This window comes from Carassius auratus, linkage group LG28B (assembly GCF_003368295.1).
Source record: "Carassius auratus strain Wakin linkage group LG28B, ASM336829v1, whole genome shotgun sequence".
In the NCBI taxonomy this organism is placed as follows: domain Eukaryota; kingdom Metazoa; phylum Chordata; class Actinopteri; order Cypriniformes; family Cyprinidae; genus Carassius; species Carassius auratus.
In genome coordinates this window covers 4,150,980-4,170,841 of record NC_039293.1, presented here as the reverse complement: position 1 = coordinate 4,170,841, position 19,862 = coordinate 4,150,980, and the positions used below count along the sequence as shown (strand labels likewise).

The window sequence follows — 19,862 nt, the reverse complement described above, 5'->3', positions numbered from 1 at the left end:
GCTTGGTTTTGTCTAAGCTTCACGATGCACTCCCTCCAAAAAAAAAACAAAGGTTTGTTCAAGAACCCCTGTGCAGAGGGTGGTGACGCGCTTGTCTGCCCACTCTGAAGCCATGCTACAGGCGGATCTTGATGATGTAGACTGGGACATGTTTTGGGCAAGTTCATCTGACGTCAGTGAGTTCACGGATGTAGCAATAAGCTTTGTAAACATGCTAACCAAGCAAGGAACTCAAACAATAACTATAAGGACCTTTTCAAATCAGAAACCGTGGGTAGACAGAACAATCCGTGCAGCAGTAAACAAATGCATACTTTTGTCGGGAAACATGAGCGAGTACAAAGCATCATGCTATGCTCTCCAACACGCAGTAAGAGCCGCCAAACACAGATACAGGGAACGAATAGAGTCTCATTTCCAGCTCAATAACTCCCAACGCATGTGGCAGGGATTAAGGACCATCTGTGTCTTTGGAAATAAATCCTCTGCAGAGGTGAGAGCAGATCCATCGCTGGCTGATGAGCTAAACTCTTTCTACGGCCACTTTGAAAACAATCTAAGCAGCGCGAATCTGCCGATCAGCGCGTCAGGAAGCAGCAGTCAGATCAGCGATCATCATGCGATCACTGTGTCAGAGGATGAGGTTCGGAGGGCTCTAAAGCGAGTGAACGTCAGGAAAGCAGCAGGACCTGATGGGATTTCTTTCTGTGTTCTGCGGTCCTGCGCTGATCAGCTCGCTGGTTTGTTTACATCCATTTTTAATGAGTCTCTTGCTAACTCGGTGGCTCCCACCTCCTTTTAAAAATCTGTCATCATCCCTGTGCCTAAGAGCAATGAACAATCTTGTCTGAATGACTATCGTCCAGTTGTCCTCCCATCAATAGTCATGAAGGTCTTTGAGGGACTGATTAAAAACTACATCTGCTCCTCCATTCCAGATACTTTGGACCCTCTTCCATTTGCTTATCGCCCCAACCTTGTCCTGAATTCTTTACTCTGCAACTGGATTCAAGAGTTCCTCTCCGGCAGACCTCAAGTAGTGAAATTTTGCCAGCTCACCTGTAACTCCATCAACCTGAACATAGGATGCCCACAGGGCTGTGTCCTGAGTCCCCTGCTCTACTCTCTCTACACACATGACTGCGTTTCTTTCAACAGCTCCACATCTTTTATCATATTTGCTGATGACACTGTGGTTCTGGGCCTGATTCACAACAATAATGAGACCGCATACTTGGATGAGAAACTGACATCATGGTGCCAAGACAATTGTCTCTCTCTAAATGTGAGCAAAACTAAAGAACTGATTGCAGTCTTCAGGAAGAGACAGCAGCGGCCCTACACTTCTCTTATGATCAGCAGGACCCCTGTGGAGAGGGTGAGCAGCTTGGTGTAAAGATCTCAGAGGACCTGACATGGACTACCCATATTCAAACACAGGTAAATAAAGCCAGGCAAAGACTGTACCATCTGCGACAGCTGAGGAAATTCAGGGTCTCACCAGCCATCCTGAAAACTTTATATTCAGGGCTATAGAAAGTGTATTGACTCAGTGTATCTCAGTGTGGTATGGGAACAGCTCCAGTCAAGACTGCAAAGCCCTGCAGAGAGTTGTGCGCTTAGCTTCCATCATCTGCTCTTCACTATAGATCTACAAGATCATCTGAGGGATTTGACTGAATCAAGATGCTGGTGATCATTGAAGCTCGTCTTTTCATTTCATCTGCTCTAGGACACCGGGAGATAACTTGACAAAGAATAATTTAATCGCTATTTATGTGTACACTCAGAATATGATGTATATAAGAAGTTTAATGAAGCTGATCGCAAAGACAAAAATTAATAAGACAAGAATTAATAAAAAAAAAAAGCATACAAATGGTATTCACTTCACTTTCTGATAAACAATCACTTTGACTGATCACTTTTTGATAAACAAACTTAAGTAAAATTAAAAAAATACATCAAATCACAATTATACCCAGTGGACAGCAGCAGAGGAGCACTTATTGGCTTATAAGTCATTAATTCTACCTTTTCTCTGTATTTTTAAATTATAAAATCACAATTATAAAATATCAAATCATCAAGAAATCAGATTTTGTCTGAACACTTTTTTTGTGTATGAAGTAAGAGAAGTCAAAAAATGTTCTTCAGTTTGCTACGAAAACACACATAATCACTGAAGTTGGTCAGTTCCATATGCTAGAAAAGTGGAAGTGGAATATATACATTTTCTGTATAAAAAAAGTAGATTTAACACCTGTTACATTTGTTAATAGAAGTTAATTTTGTATGCATCTTAACTCAGGCTTAGTGCTTTACTGTCAAATCTTGTTTTTTAATAAACAAAACAACAAGAAACGAACATGAAATATTATTAGTAACTGCACTTATTAATAAAAAACCATTAGTAATTTTATGATTAAATTATCTTTACTTTGAATACCCCCACACATCAGCCCCAGTGTTACCAAATGTGCTCCTGGCGCCACCATCTGCAGAACTTAGTGGTGCTGGTGCCACTTCTCTCAAATGCTTGTCTGGTGTCCTGTAGATGATCTTCAGACAATAACAGTCAGAAATATATTTTTGTGATACTGTCAACCATTGCCATGTAGCACAATGAATGAATGAATAGTGTGGACCTTATACAGGAAGTGAGGTCATATGTTTGATGAGCTCTTTGATAAACTGACATGGTGATCTGAGAGTACTTGTGCTTATTGGTTACAGCACCACCTACTGGTACTTGCCTGACATTATGCCATCAGATAGAGTACAAGGTAAGTGTTTTTTTAAAAATGCACACACAAATTAAACAAAATACAAATGTGCAAAGAAGTGAAAGTAAGCAGCAACATATGTGAAAACAAAGTTATTGAAGTTCAGGTTTATTGCACAGAATCCATAATGATTTAATTTTCATAACTGACTGACGAGTGACACTGACAACTACAACTGATGTTTCTTAGCTATCTGAAAGCTACCAGCCAGGTTTTCTTACCTTAGAGGCACACAACCGGGAGATTGTGGTCTAATGGTTGATGACGTAATCCTTCTCAGTCATTTCAGTGGTTTTGAAACAGAATTTAATTGGGCTGCTATAATAAGTCAAAACTTTAACATAGTTGTATTTTCTTATTCTTATTTTATTCTTATTATTAAATATGTCACATTACATTTTTTTAATTTTTCATTTAAACTTCCTTAGGCTGTTAATTGAAACCTGCTCAGAGACAACAAAAAATATTTCCACCTCATGTACAAATATGTCATTTGTTACAGACAGAACACCCCCCCCCCCACACACACACGCACACCCCCCCCCCCCCCACACACACACACAAATTTAAAATTAAAACAAGCCAACTTTTGTCATCTGACTGACTCCTGAGAAAAAAACAACAACAATATTATCGGGTAAATTTGAAGGTAGAGTAAAAGTTGTTGAACAGTTTGCTGTTACAGTCATAGACTTAGCAGTTTTTGAACTACTGTTGTGTTCATCACTAGATCATCTGAGGGATTTTACTGAAGATGCTGCTCATTAAAGCTCTTCTTCTCATTTTACCCGCTCTAATACAGGTAAACTTCATGCATGAATTTAGTTCAAATATGAATATTGTTGACATTAAAATAGACATGAATCATGAAAACATGATCATTGTGATTCCAGTTGCTACATGACCACAGAGATGCAATTGAAAATGAGATATTTCCATTGGATATGGCATTGAATTCTGTTGATGATCAATATGATGGCTGTACAAAGGAAATGAAAAATCTAGTCAAGACAATATATCTGGAGAAGGAAATGTCTGAGTTTTGGCAAAAAGGTGAAAAGTATTACAAGGCACCAGAAGATAACTTGGCACAGATCCATTCTGTCGCCATATATGTGTACACAAGCTCAAATGCTACAATGTATCGCAATTTCACTAATGCTGTTTATGCTGATAAAGAAAAATACAAAAATAACGCTTTTACATGGTATTCTCTTCACTTTTTGTTAACAGAAGCAATACAGATTCTGAAGAAAAAACAACATAAATGCTATTTGACTTATCGTGGTACAAAGGTTAAATTTGATGGAAATGTTCTGAACACGGAGGTTCGTTTTGGTTCGTTTGCATCCTCATCACTTAATCGTAAAGTAGCAGAAGAATTTGGAAATGTATCTTGTTTTGAAATCTACACTTGTGAAGGTGCAGATATTGCAAAATATTCAAGGTATCCCGATGAGAGAGAGGTATTGATTCCTCCATATGAGATGTTTAAAGTTACTGCTGTCAGGACAGGGAGTGATCTGAAACATCTCTGGTGTGACACTGTGTTCACTTTGAAAAGCTCAGGAACAAGAAGTGACCTGAACTGTGCAGTGATATTTATTGCAGACAAGTGGCAAGATGCACTTCTTTTTTCCATATTATTTTCCTTTTCAGTATTACCATATTTAAATTGCTTTCTGTATAATGTGTCATGCTTTATTAAATGTTCCATCTGGTTTATTTTGTTTGCAAGTGTTTACCTGCTAACCAGTTAATTTGTATATTCTACACATTTGTTGTAGTTAGAACACATCCTGCTTTTTTATTACCATACAAATTAAAAGCATGTCATTTTCATATGAGATTTCTTTTATTTGTCTACAAAATAAATTATGATCAATATTCAAATTTTCCAGTTAGTAAAGAAGTAAATTTTTTCCAGTTGTACTCATGTCAGGTAGAGTTTAATCTCATGTTTAATAATCAAAGTAGCATAAAAATTATATTTCCAGTCAGTCATATGTTTTACATTTACATAAAGTTATGTGCAATATAACTTGATTTTTAAAGTTGGTTTAATGTAATTAAATTTTAAATTAGTTGTAAAAGCAAGCAGATTATATTTAATAATTCAAGATTTAACTTTAATTTTTAAACTGAAAAGGTTGGATTTTTATGTTTATTTTTTAAATTCCCTAAAAGATATCATTCTAAATAATTTTCAGCTCTTAATTTTATTCCTGTTCTTTACTATATACATCTGATAATTTGTCATTACATAGCAGAACATCTAGGAGTAAAATAACCCTCAGTTCATCTGTAAATCCCAGAAAAGTTGAGATGAAAAGTTAATCTTTAAAAGTTTTAAATTTCATTCAAATTTCAAAAGTATTGCAGAATAATAATAATAATAATAATAATAATAATACCATTAAAAAAACATACTCTTATGCAGTTGCTTTTGTACATTTTGAACACAAACAAAGTTACGGACCGCAGCTCTGATTGGTTGATTCTTACCGGGAGCGGAGTATTTCTGCAAATGGCAATAGGACCTCTGGGAGGAGCCAGAGGAGCTTGATTTTTTCATAGATTATCTGTCTCATATTCTACTGTCAGGACATAATGACAGGTTTAACAAATATGTAAAAAATTAATTTTTACAAAAGTTACCTACTGCAACTTTAACTCGTGGGAATGTCATATTATGTCGAGGTAACGACATCCTTATGTTGTGGCCTCGAGATGCTATGTTGAGGGAACAACATCCATTTCTCGTGGCCACGACTTTTATGTTGAGGGAACGACATGTTTTTCTCGTGACCACGAGTTTAATGCGTAAACAAACCTGCGTAACCATAGCAACCCAGGATTATCAGAGATGAGTTCATTGGCAGTATTTTCCCTCGTCAGATAGAACAGCTGTCATTTAATAATCATATACTCCACCAGGGGTGAGCAGTGTTTGCAGATCACAACAGCCTCGCGGCACCACACGTCATTGATGTAAAAACAAAGCCCACCGCCGTGGGTTTTTCCTCACGCGACGAGAGCTCTGTCTGCTCGATAGCACGTCAGCTGGTCGATCTGAATAGCGCAGTCTGGATCACTGTTGCTGAGCCATGTTTCCGTGAACACAATAACACAACAGTCTCTTACAGTCCTCTGAGTTGAACGTAGTAATTGGATGTAGGCCAATTTATTGTCCAAAGAGCGTACGTTAGCCAGTACGATGGTGGGGATAGATGGCTTGTGTGGGTTAGCCATTAGCCTAGCCCGGATACCTCCGCGCTTACCCCTCTTCTGCTTCCTCTCACACTGCTTGTGGCGCCTCCGCTGTGGGCGAGATGCAGTAGTGGGGGTCGTGATGGTGTAAGCCTCCATAGCAGTCCGAGATCCCGCAGCTGTTCCACGTGCGTGGAGTTTAACTGTAAAAATGTGGTTCTGCCGACATCCAGTAGAACCTTACGACTGTATGCACGCTTAAACAAAGGTAGACACGATGACGACATACAAAAACACTGAGACTCACAAGACAAAAAACACGAAAAAAAACATTCTGTCGGGACAGAGAGAAGCCGCTGCGTGCGGACTGCCATTACAAAGTAAAGTATATATATATAATATAAAACTCCTGAATAAAAAAAAATGTGTTTGTTCTGATTTAAAAAATATATATTTTAAACATATTTGATTGGTTTGTCAATATATGGGGCTGTTAACAATCAAATTGAATAGTTTACACTGAATAATTTACATGAAATAATGCTATGAGATTGTTTTACATTTTTGAAAATAATAAATAAGAAATGTTGGAAAGAATGACACGTTTAAACCAGGGGGCAAGGAACTCGACCGGAAGTTGAAGTCGGGTGGGGGCTGCCATCTTGTAGCAGAACTTCACTTGCGTTAGCATTCCCATTGACTCCCATTCATTTTGGCGTCACTTTGACAGCAAATAACTTTACATCTGAGGCGTTTAAAGACGTTTGTCCATTATTTATTTCTAAAGATACACAACAATGTATAAAGGGCTCCATTACCTTCTATGTTACATTATGGCCCCGTATAAACAGTTTTTGTAAAAAATAGGCTAACGATTGCGTCATAACCACTCGGCTCTCTGTCGCATTACCGTACAGACAGGAGGAGAAGCTCGCAGGCAATTAACTTAATATGGCGTACTGGAGTTACATTTTAAAATACTATACAAAAAATTAATCAGAATACTTACTCCTGCTCACTCACGACAAAGAACTCCCCGCTCAAGCTCGCCGTCTCTGCAAGATTAATGATGGCAGTTTACACGCACAGCCACTAGAAGATTTACATCTGTCAGACAGGTTGCTGACGTCGTCAAGCTTCGTTTGAGTCTGCGCGTCAGAAACGGAAGTGCTAAAAAACGCTAAAAATGGGCTTCGCTTGTCTCAATTGAGTTCCAATGGGGTCGCTGTGTCCATTTCTTTTACTGTCTATGGTTTAAACAAACTAAACTGCCAATAGGTGGCGGCAGGTGATAAGCGATCTTATTAAGTGAGTCATTGAGTCATTCATTCAAACGATCCGTTCAAATGGCTGATTCATCAAGATTGAGGCAGTTGTTTATGACTGGGTCATTAAATCTTTGACTCAAAAAACAGTCAATATTGTGTCTGGCATTTTCCTCAGCGATCAGATACACTGTTCTGTGATTATGTTAAAACATTTTTGTTCAGGTTTTCCAAAAGACCTGGTGACCGATGCTGACAAAGGTTGAATTCGGTGAACACATTGATGCAAGTGAGAGAAAACAAAATCTTGCTCCTTTAAGATAAAATCAGAGATTTGTTGGCACACTGGATCTTTGGCATGATCAGCTGATTAATAAAAATGTTGACATGTTTCTCAACTTCGCTGGCTGTGTGCAAGGGACAGGGATAAACATCTCTACTTTGATTAATTCAGTAGCTCAACATGTTGAGGGACTAAAACAACAAATTGGCCATTATCTCACCTTCATTTCAGTAGATTTGCTTGGGTGAGGATCCCTCCCTTTCAAATTAATGAGCGATAGACTGCAACTCCTCTACAGCTCTTCCTCTCTGCTGTCATTTTAGTTGAGCGTGATGCCTGAATATCCTCAGTTATCTGACGCCACCCTAAAATTACTTCTTCATTCACCTCAACTTATCTGAGCGTGGCCAGGTTTTCAAAATTGACAGCTTTGAAAACAAAGTACAGAAATCGGCTCCAGGTGGAAGATGACCTGAGACTTGTGCTGTCCAACACTGAATGCAGATGCGCCCTGCGTCCCAATTTGCATAATATCTGCCCTAAATATTACTGAATATTATTTAGGGTGGATAGTATGTGATTGCTTGTAGAATGCAACAAACGATGAAATGCAACATTTTTACAGGTAAAACAATACTTACATGTTACAAGAGGGAAGTCGTGGCCAAACAGTTATGGAGACAGAATCCTAACGCAAGGGTTTGAGTCTCCTACCGGGTTCACGTCTCGTACCAGCAGGGATAGTCGGTGGGGGGAGTGAATGTACAGCGCTCTCTCTCTCCACCTTCAATACCACGACTGAGATGGTACTGAACCCCCAACAGCTCTCCGGGCACCGCAGCAAAAAATGGTTGTCCACTGCTCTGTGTGTGTGTGTGTGTGTGTGTGTGGCCATTCTTGGCCACATGTCTCATCACTTTCACTTACAACCTATAGGCTACTTTGAGTTCTCTTGTTTCTAATCACTAAGAAAACAAAATGGTATTCACTTCACTTTCTGTTAACAGATGCAATACAGATTCTATATACAGAATATATTTGAATATATACACAATGTTTTTTTTTTTTGGCTCATTTACTACTACTATTAATCATAACAAAGTTTTTTGGAACTGTGTCTTGTAATTGTGAAGGTGCTGATCTGACAAAATATTCCAAGCTTCCTCAAGAGAGAGAGGTGCTGATTCCTCCATATGAGATGTTTAAAGTCAAGAAGAAAGGACAAGAAGAGATGAGAAAAATCTCTGGTGTGAAACTGTGTTTACTTTCTGAGAAGAGAAGTGACCTCAACTGTGCTCTATTCAAGAAACCATAACAAAATACTATGCTGAGTATAGAATATTGCTTTAAACTTTCCCATGAACCTGTATAAAAATTTCTTCCTTGGTTTAGTTCAATAATAATAATTTGTCAGAAAACACAATTTGTTCATAATAAAGTTAATTTTAAGTGACCCAATTTAGTGGCCTCAAAGTGATTTTATGAGTCTTCATTTATACTTATGCATCATATTACAATTGTAAAGAATCTCTTCATGTGCATCTCTTCATGTGAGGAGTCCATTACATTAGTCACAAATGTTGTTGCTAGCGATAACATTTCAGTAGTAATTACAGTAACTGAGAAATGTAATTCAGTTTCTTCAGCAAAATATTATGTTTTAATGGACTTATTCTAGTCGTCTTATATGATTGTGTAGAACAATTCCACAATTTAAGTTGATAAAAACATTTGTTAGCGTATGCTTTTGAAATATATGTAGTCAGGTCTACTATTACTCATCTCAGACAAACAGGAAATCAGCGTTTGTCCTGCTAGAAACCACAAAGACCTTCACAAGAGTTGCATCAGATGAGTTTGAGTCATCAGGAATAATTCAGCTACAGTTTCTTGTTTAATTGAATTTTTTTAAATATTAATTGTATTTAATATTTTCCATCTTAGTCAAGTTGGAGATTGAGAAGAGCTTCTCTCATGCGGGAGTTTTTCTGGTTTTCATTTTGCAGAAGAGTAAAGCTTGTGGTTTTGTTGTGGGCGAACTCATTAACACCATGTCATTTTAAATAAGCAATAAAATCTGCACAATGATGAAACTCTTCTTAGGTGTTCGTCCTATTACATTCATTCAAAAATAAAAATAAATGTTGCTATCTAGCAGAAAAATGAAAAAGAATATTCTCAATAGTAAACAGTTGAGAAAGTATTAAATAAATGTACTCCTAGGCCTACATGAAGCTCATCTTGAGGAACAGAGTTTGTCCCACATGAAGCCACAGATCTTCACAAGCCTGCTGCATTGTCAAACGGACTTAATGCAACAAAACTACTGCAGCTCTATACTGATCTCACTGTCAGATTTGTTTTTATGAATGTGTTATATCCCTTAAGTTTTATTTTATTTTTTTCACTTAGCTAAACTTGGGGAGATTGGGAAAATAACATTTGTATAGATGCGTGTTTACATATACAAGAACGCTGGCAGGCAAAAATTCCCCCAAAAAATTCCTTTCCAAAAATTCTTCTGAGCCATTTATTGCACAGTGCTCAGTGGAAAGTGAGGTGATAGTATTTACAATATTAACAGGAAAATATGGTAAACAACATAATGACAACACACACACACACACACACAAATGGAAGTGGGAGCACAAGAGGTGCCTCATAAAAGAAATACAGTAAAAAAAAAAAAAAAAAAAAACTACAGCTTGTTAAGTTTTTGTAACCTAACCTAACTACCAAAAGAAAATTGCAGAAAGAAAAGGATCTTTGGCGTTACAACTAGAGTTGTTCCGATTAGTAGTATATACAGCTGTATTTTCAGATACACACCCAGGTATCGGATCAGTACTCGGTATCGACCAATACCCTGAGCCCAGGTATCGGAATCGGTATCGGGAAGAGAAAAAGGGTATCGGAACATCTCTAGTTACAACACCCTAAACAATACTAACTAAAAGAAGACAAAACTAAAACGTACAACGGGTGGTACTCTCATTTAGCGTAGTGTGTTTAATATACAGAATTACCCTACGTGTAGTACCTGCCTACACCTTCCCACTAGGGATGTAATGCTATGAAAATTTCTTATCACGATTATAGTGACCAAAATGATCACGGTTATCAGCATTATTACCGTTTTGTTATAATGTGCTGGAGGTGTTAAAAAAGTGCATACACATAAATCAAAAATCAACAAACAACAATTAAAATAAGTTTTGTTTGCATAATCACTAAAACAATAACATTACCAGTGATTTCCGGATTTTAAATGACGACTGACAACAGTTTAATAGCATTCAAGATTGAGATATCTAATGTAAATGTTCAAATTAAACTTTGAAAAAGTTTAATAAAAAGTTAAACCTCGCAATTTCAGCCTTTAAAAAGAAAAAGTAAATGTCAAAATTATAATTGCTTAATAAACCTCAGTAATCACAACAGCATTGCTATTAATAACACTTCCTTTAGGTCAACTGTCCTCAGTTCCACTCCTCGCGCCCCTGATCTGCATATGTCACACTTCTCTCTTTGATCATCAGCGCGTTAGAAGTGAGCTCCGTGCATGAACTTATTTCACTATGCTTGAGAAATTATATTAAACGAAAAATACATGCATAATTCTAGAAGAATAGTTTTAACATGGTTTATTGGAACACTACAATTTGCCCAAGTCCACATTAAATGATTAACTGACTGCTCTCAAAAACGACTCTCTCTACTATGGTAAAGCTGAGGGTATTCACTTCAGAAAGAGAAAGAATATTCTGTAACTTTTCAGTTTTTCTTCATTGCTGAATGTATGTGCACAATCTGTAGGCTACATTATGTGCAAGCTTGTGTGCTCTGTCCACGTGCAACAATGTAGCAGCAAATTAGTTTTGAGCGGAGATTAACAAACTGTACAACTTACAACATGCTTTAATTATGTTTAATGTGTGAGTTAGCATAATTTGTGCTCGTGATGGAGTGGTAGTGGAGCGTTCTCAAAGAAGAACCTCAATGCTCTGACTTTCAAAGCTCCAGACAAAATCACGTCACTCCGCTCACATACTCTAACACACACTTCTATGACCTTTGAATGGAACATATAGCCTACTGATTTGATCATTATTTCCACTGGACAAGACACTGAATTCTGCTGAAGACAATAATAACAATGCAGAAGGGAAATGGCGAATCTGTTGAAGACAAAATATCTATATCTAAATATCTATATCAATACGTTGACATGTGTAACTCTGAGTCATCCTTCAGAGATCTGTCAACAGGACTCTTTGGCCGGGGATCAGAGTGCATTAAGAGGAACGGGGGTCCATTGGTGCATCTGTTTGGAGTGGCCAGATCTGCAAGTGATTTTCCCTTTGTTAGGTCATCTGCAGGACTCCACATATCTCCAATCCTCTGGACTTGTGGTTTCTTGTATCTCTGCCATCTTTGTGCCAACAAAGAGTCAAGGTAATCCTATTCAAATGTAAGTTCTTTTCTTAGCATCTCTAACTGAGCTCCACAGAACCACAAGTGCCCACTTGTTAAGTCCATAAACTAGATAACAAGCTCAGAGACATTTAAATTATAGAGGACTTGGCAACACTGCATGAGGAAGTGCTCTGCAGAGCATGGCTATCAAGGTGACTCCAAACTCGATCTAGAGGGCCGTTGGCCTAATTTTAGCTCCAACTTTTCCTAAACATACATGCCTGGAAGTTTTTAGTATGCTTAGTAAGACCTTGATTAGTTGGATCAGGTGTGTTTAATTAGGATTGGCGCTAAACTCTGCAGGAAACCGGCACAGCAGGAAAGAGTCTGGAAACCCCTCTGCTATATAAAAAAAGATGCCTCTGTTGGCGGTGGTTTAGTTAAAATTGTAGAACAAGTTGTAATATTTCTTCGGTCAGTGAGCTGTTTTGTGTACACACAAAATCATAATTTTTGGGGAATTCACTCCTTTATTTTAATGCGGTTGTCATTCCTGAAACTTTACAGTGTGGTCAGACTTTACAGAACTATATTGTAAAATGTTACGAAATTTATCAACAGTCAACAGTGTTAATAACAGCTTCAGACAATAACAGTCAAAAGTTGCTTACAGATTTGTGATATAATCAGCTGTTCTAACCCAGTGAATGAATGATGGTGTGGACAGGTGCAGCCAGGTCATTGTAACACCTTAAAACAGCACCACCTACCGGCCACTGTCTGAAATTCAGTATTTCTCTTTATTAAAAAGAGTTTCGTCAATTATGATTCCTAGGCAGCACTTTGAGGTTTGACTTAGATTATTATCGAGCTGGATCACTAAACTAACAGTCATAGATCTAATCTTCAACCCTCATAAACTATGTGCAGTAAGTAGAGCAAAAAGATAAAACTGAACAAACAATGTGCCAAGAGCAGATCAAAACATAATTCAGACCAGATCTGAACATTTTCTGAAGACGATGGAAGTGCCGTTTGTCTGTGTAATGTGGTGGACTTGATCAAAAGTATTTTAGTAAACTACAGCAAACAACCTTCATATTAATTCATAAATGTACAATTTTCTTATATCTTCTTCTGAAAGTGAAGTTTAAAGGTTGAATTAGAGATGAGATATCCTTCTTACGTATTTACATGTCTGTATGCCTTCAACAATTTGAATTTTACACATTTTGAGGAGATCAAGCAGAGAATATCTGGCATTCATGTTAGACAAACAGGAAGTCAAGAGTTTATTCAGTGTGAAACCACACAAACACCAGAACTTCACAAGTTATTATGATCTACACACACACACACACACACACACATATCAGGGATATAAAACAGCCAATTGTCTAATCTTTTGGTTTGAAGAGTCGTTGTCCCTCTGAACGGCTGACTTTTCTGATCTTCTGAACTCCAACAAAAACTATAAGAAAACACGATCTGATAACAAGAAAGAACAATATTCTCAGGTAAATTTAGTGTCAACATGAAAGATTAATGTACATATTGCTTTCTATTATACTCGGTGTCGGTGTTTAGTATTTAAACGTTGTTTTTCTTGTCTTTCAGTATCTGCTCTTCACTAGATCTACAAGATCATCTGAGGGATCTGTCTGAATCAAGATGCTGCTGATCATTGAAGCTCTTCTTCTCATTTCAGCTGCTCTAGGAAAGGTAAGATTGTGTTCTAGTTTTAATATTACAGACATGAATACTGATGATTGATCATTATGATCCCTGTTGCTGCAGGATCACAGAGCTGCTGTTAAAGGGAAGATATTTCCACTGGATATGGCAAATAATTCAGTTGATGATCAATATGAGAACTGTAGAGACAGAATGGCAGAAAAGGTGGAGAAGGTATTTCTAAATAAGGAAAAGAATAACTCACCTGGTTTTAAAATTGCTTGGGAAAAAGCTGGATCCTTTGTCAAAAACCATGACAATCTGTCAAAGAATAATTTAATCGCTCTTTATGTGTACAGTGACAGTAATGTATATACGCATTTTAATCCTGACACTCGTTCCGGTAACAAACAGTACCAACAACAGACATACAAATGGTACTCACTTCATTTTCTGTTAACAGAAGCAGTACAGATTCTGAAGACAAAAGAACAAAATGCATGCTATCATACTTATCGTCGTACTAAAGTTGAATTTAGTAAGGATGTTCTGAACAAAGAGGTTCGTTTTGGCCAGTTTGCTTCTTCCTCCATTAATCGTGATAAAGGAGCAAAGATTTTTGGAACTGTATCTTGTTTTGAAATCTACACTTGTGAAGGTGCTGATATTACAAAATACTCTAAGCTTGGCCATGAAAAGGAGGTACTGATTCCTCCATATGAGAAGTTTAAAGTCACTGCTGTCAAAAGAAGAACAAATGAGCCTAAACTCTGGTGTGAAACGGTCTATGTGTTGAAAAGCACTGGAACAAGAAGTGACCTGAACTGTGCTCTGTTCAAGAAACCAGCCAAGACCATGATGAAATCATTTGTTGTGGGTTGACCAAAAGGCTTAAATTCAAATGATAAAATAATGTGCATTTTGTAGAATGTTTTTCTCTCAGTTTGTTAAAAAAAAAAAAAAAACTTCAGCATAATAAAATAAAGTTACTTTTATGTGACCCAATTCAGTGGCCTTTACGTGATTTTATGTTTATCTAAAACATTTCTTTGTTTATACTTGCACATTTTTGCTGAACAATTTTAATGCTTGCTAGCAATACCATAGCCACCAATACAGCTTACAGCATAAAAAATAAAATAAAATAATAATATTTTTATTTTGCTTCTTGTAGATTTTAATTTGTTCCAGTAAACTTAAACAGAAGTTCAATCCACTTAAATATTTACAAATAAAAACAGTCTTAATATTGATCAGCTTAATCTTAATCATGAGATGGAAAAGATTTCCTGTGATGTTGGAGTTTTTGTGGTTTTCATTGTTCAGATGAGTGAAGCGTGTGGTTTACTATTGCCGCGTTTCCACCACAGAAACTTTACCCAGGAACTGGGGATTTTGGCCTGGTATTTGGTGTGTTTCCACTGCAGGAACCAGGAACTAAATAAAGTTCCGGGTAAAAAAATGCCCCTCAGAAAGTCCCTGCTGGCGAGGTGGTACTTTTTCAAAGTTCCGGAACTTTTGGGAGCGGGACTTGGGCACTAAACTTCCTGATTCGCTGAGTTTACGCAGCATTGGTTGAGTTTAACCACCATTTATTCAGATCATTTTCAAAATATTACTGTTATTGTGTCATGAAATTTAATTTTAAAAGTATTTCAGCCAATAATGTAGTTGTTTAAAACTCAAATCTGTGGTTTATTTATAAAGACAGCGCCTATTTAAAAATGTGTTTCGCTGATCTCGGAGACATGAGCTCCACGTGATCAGCGGGACCTCAGTAATCATGTATCAGCCGAGAGCAGCCTCAACTCGGATAGGCCTTCTTTTATGTGCCGCTGGCTCTGATGTCTCTTTTAGATAAAATGTAATTAGTCTTGGGTAAATCTAAGAGGTTGTCTTTGGTCTGTATTCAATTTATCTACACGTTAAAATGAAAATAAAAAAGGCAAATTGATATAATATTTCATTTAATTGTAATGGCTGTATATATACACATATCCCTGAACTAAGTACATGTCTGCAGCTGTTATTATGTTTAAATGAAAACGAAAGGAGGCAGTGGTATTTGATATCTTTCATTTTATTGTAAATATACAGAGAGGAAAATTGCAGTAGCCATGGTCAGCTGACCATGGCAAGTACGCTGCTGTTTGCAGATTTAGATCTACGTCACCAGTTTATTTAAATAATCTTCTCGGTACTTTACACCGCGGTGGAAATGCAGAAAGCAACAGAAAAAAAGTCCTGGTACAAATGTTCCACGCAATTTCGGTGGAAACGCGGCATAACACTATGACACTTTACAAAATGAGCAGTGATGAGTCTTCTTTAGTGTTTATCTCACTACGTTCAGTCACAAATGTATTAGTAGCTAGCGGTTAAATTAAATTAAATGAATTGCTTTTAAGTAGTAAATAATTGAGAAATCTTATTAATGAGTGTTGTTCAACAAAACATTTATTTATTCAAGTATTATTACGTGAACTTTAGAAAAGCTTAACTCAGTTTGATTAAGTTCACTGAACATCTTCTGAGTGTATGCTTTTGAAAAATATGTACATAAGGAACATTTGAAGGGGAAGTCGTGGCCTAATGGTTAGAGAGTTGGACTCCCAATCGAAAGGTTGTGAGTTTGAGTCCTGGGCTGGCAGGAATTGTGGGTGGGGGGAGTGCATGCACAGTGCTCTCTCTACCTTCAATACCACGACTTAGGTGCCCTTGAGCAAGGCATCGAACCCCCAACTGCTCCCTGGGCGCTGCAGCATAAATGGCTGCCCACTGCTCTGGGTGTGTGTGTGTGTGTGTGTGTGTGTGTGTGTGCGGGTGCGCACGTGTGTGTGTGCGCACTTTGGATGGGTTAAATGCAGAGCACAAATTCTGAGTATGGGTCACCATACTTGGCTGAATGTCACTTTCACATGTAAGGATTCACTACAGGATATCAGTCATCACTCAGGGAGACAGTATCAAGTTGATGTAGGTTTACTTGTGATTAGGATTCAGAATCTACTGTCAGCATGGTATGGCACTCAGGAATTTCTTCCTGTGGTCCCAAACTGCACAATATGCAATCAGGTATATATGTATATGGATCTAAATGAACAAAAAGAAGAGATAAATACTAACTGCAATATCGTCCCAAATAGTACAGTATTATGCACGCAGACAAAGTCATCCAATCAGTAGAATAATTTTAGGATAATATACAGTATATTTGCAATAGAACAGAAATTCCCTTTATAAAGTAATCGATTGCAACCACAGATTACTCATGATTACAGTATAAATAATCACTGTGAACCAAAGTTCAAAGGGTGTCCCTTTACATGCCACAAACCTTCTACTGTAAGTGATATGAGGAAGGAATCAGAGTTAATACTCAATAGTATGTCTTAGGGGTGGGGATCAACAGAGGTCTCAAGATATGATATTATTAAGATATTTGTATCACAATACGATAGTATTGCAATTTTGAATATATTGCAATATTCTGTGATATATTGCAATACATTAAATTATATCATATCAGGATGCTCTTTATTGATTATACTGTAGCTCTGCCTTCAATACGGTCAACCCTCACAAGCTCACCCAAAAACTGATTGTACTTGGACTAAATCCCACACTCTGGGACTGGCTCCTAGACTTCCTGACTGGCAGACCGCAGTCTGTTAGGATTGGAAACAGGACCTCAGATACTGTGCTAACAAACATTGGCACACCACAAGGGTGTTCACACATGACTGTGTAGCCTCCCATAAGGACAACATCATTCTGAAGTTCGCTGATGACACCGCAGTGAAGCAGCCTATACAGGAGGGAGATGGTCAGTCTTCTGACATGGTGTGAGGACAACAACCTCACCCTCAACACGACAAGACAAAGGTGAAGATAGTGTACTTGAGGAAAGAGAGGAGAACTCACCACTCACTGTTTACCCGAGAGCTTGAAGTGGAGAGGGTGAGCAGGTTTAAATACCTGGGGGTCCACATCAGCGAGGACCTCACCTCGACACTCAACACCACCCAGCTGGTTAAGAAAGCACAACAGCGACTGTACTTCCTGAGAAAGCTGAGGAATTTTGCCATGTCACCTAAGTTGATGAGAGCGTCTTGACCAGCTGCATCACTGCATGGTATGGCGACACAACTGTAAGGGACCGCAAACCTCTGTAGAGAGTTGTGAAAACTACTGAGAAGGTCATCAGGACTCCACTGCCCTCTCTGCAGGCCATTTACCATCGCAGAGTCCACAGAAAAGCTGCATACATCATTAAAAACCCCACCCACCCCTAACACACACTGTTCACACTCTTACCATGAGGATGGAGGTATAGGAGTGTAAATCTTCCCCTCAGCTATTAGACTCTTAAACAGGTAGCTAGCTAGTGGACTTATATATCTCAGAGAACAATCGGTTCAATTGCTTCATCTCATTGTACATTTGTAATGTTATTGCTGTTATTACTACCATTGTATATTTGTTAATATTACTCATATAGCTTCATCTCAATTTGCACATCCGTTACTGTTACTGCTGCTATTGTTATCATGTAGTTGCCCTCAATTTGCACATTACATTACAAAAAACAAAAAGGTTCTATCTACAGAAGTCTATGGAACACAAAAACTTTAAAGCTCAATATCTCAAAACTACTCAGAATGCAGATAGAACCTTATAAATCCAAGGTTATGTGTATGCCAGGTTAAAGAGATGGGTCTTTAATCTAGATTTAAACTGCAAGAGTGTGTCTGCCTCCCGAACAATGTTAGGTAGGCTATTCCAGAGTTTAGGCGCCAAATAGGAAAAGGATCTGCCGCCCGCAGTTGATTTTGATATTCTAGGTATTATCAAATTGCCTGAGTTTTGAGAACGTAGCGGACGTAGAGGACTATAATGTAAAAGGAGCTCATTCAAATACTGAGGTGCTAAACCATTCAGGGCTTTATAAGTAATAAGCAATATTTTAAAATCTATACTATGTTTGATAGGGAGCCAGTGCAGCGTTGACAGGACCGGGCTAATATTGTCATACTTCCTGGTTCTAGTAAGAACTCTTGCTGCTGCATTTTGGACTAGCTGTAGTTTGTTTACTAAGCGTGCAGAACAACCACCCAATAAAGCATTACAATAATCTAACCTTGAGGTCATAAATGCATGGATTAACATTTCTGCATTTGACATTGAGAGCATAGGCCGTAATATAGATATATTTTTGAGATGGATAAATGCAGTTTTACAAATGCTAGAAACGTGGCTTTCTAAGAAAAGATTGTCGTGGCAAAATTTCAATCGACTCTCATCAGCATAAGAGACAGACTCATTCTCAGGTATAATTAAAAAGAAAGCTTTTATTCTTTGCAAAGAAGGTCAGACAGTCATACAGCAACACTGAGTTCCTGCAGAGTGAAACCAACCCAGGAAGAGGGCAGTCCTCCACCTTATATACCTCTGCTCTTCCAAGGTTACACAGTCTTAGCAGCTGAACACTGCAGAACACTCTCTATGGGCTGTTTCTCACAGATTTAGGACTTAGGTGACCCTCTCGGGTCATCCTCAGACATTGGCCCCCGACTATATGGCCCAATGACCCTCTCAGGTCATTCTCAGACATCAATTGTGTCAAACGCAACACTAAGATCCAATAAAACTAATAGAGAGATATACCCATGATCAGATGATAAGAGCAGATCATTTGTAACTCTAAGGAGAGCAGTCTCAGTACTATGATACGGTCTAAATCCTGACTGGAAATCCTCACATATACCATTTTTCTCTATGAATTGTAAGTATTGAATAAATACATGGGGTTATGTTGTTTTCTTCTAAAAGAGAAGAAAAGTAATCGGATTTAGCAGTTTTAATGCTTTTCTGTAGGATATGTTACTTTCCCACCAAGCAATACGAAATACCTCTAGTTTTGTTTTCCTCCAGCTGCGCTCCATTTTTCGGGCTGCTCTCTTTAGGGTGTGAGTATGCTCATTATACCATGGTGTCAAATGGTTTTCCTTAACCTTAAGCGTAAAGGAGCAACTTTATTTAAAGTGCTAGAAAAGAGAGAGTCCATAGTTTCTGTTACATCATCAAGTTGTTCTGAGGTTTTGGATATGCTAAGGAATTTGGATACATCAGGAAGATAACTTGAAAAGCAGTCTTTTGTGGTAGAAGTGATGGTTCTTCCATACTTGTAACAAGAATTAGAATTTACAATTTTGGCTATATGAAGTT

The 19,862-nt window shown here is 37.8% G+C and overlaps 3 protein-coding genes across 3 annotated transcripts in view; 2 read left to right on the top strand and 1 right to left on the bottom strand.

Annotated features, from left to right (window-relative positions):
- LOC113067797 (NAD(P)(+)--arginine ADP-ribosyltransferase 2-like) overlaps nt 1-19,862 on the bottom strand; it is a 95,875-nt gene that overhangs the window by 63,451 nt on the left and 12,562 nt on the right. The gene's annotated exons all lie outside the window — the stretch shown is intronic.
- LOC113067551 (uncharacterized) lies at nt 329-7,507 on the top strand. Its single transcript, XM_026239925.1, has 5 exons — nt 329-707; nt 885-1,061; nt 1,314-1,378; nt 3,680-4,381; nt 7,487-7,507. The coding sequence occupies exons 1-5, from the start codon at nt 329-331 to the stop codon at nt 7,505-7,507; spliced, it is 1,344 nt and encodes a 447-aa protein (XP_026095710.1).
- Nucleotides 13,587-14,516, top strand: LOC113067550 (NAD(P)(+)--arginine ADP-ribosyltransferase 2-like). The gene is made up of 2 exons (XM_026239924.1): nt 13,587-13,682; nt 13,758-14,516. Exons 1-2 carry the CDS (start codon nt 13,632-13,634, stop codon nt 14,514-14,516), a joined length of 810 nt encoding a protein of 269 aa, XP_026095709.1. The 5' UTR covers nt 13,587-13,631.

Coding starts and splice junctions, on each gene's coding strand:
- LOC113067551 (XM_026239925.1), top strand. CDS start 329: ATGAGCGAGTACAAAGCATCATGCTATGCTCTCCAACACGCAGTAAGA. Junction 708..884: donor ACCTGATGGGATTTCTTTCT/GTGTTCTGCGGT, acceptor TCCCATCAATAG/TCATGAAGGTCTTTGAGGGA. Junction 4,382..7,486: donor GAAGTGACCTGAACTGTGCA/GTGATATTTATT, acceptor ATTTTTGTTCAG/GTTTTCCAAAAGACCTGGTG.
- LOC113067550 (XM_026239924.1), top strand. CDS start 13,632: ATGCTGCTGATCATTGAAGCTCTTCTTCTCATTTCAGCTGCTCTAGGA. Junction 13,683..13,757: donor TTTCAGCTGCTCTAGGAAAG/GTAAGATTGTGT, acceptor CTGTTGCTGCAG/GATCACAGAGCTGCTGTTAA.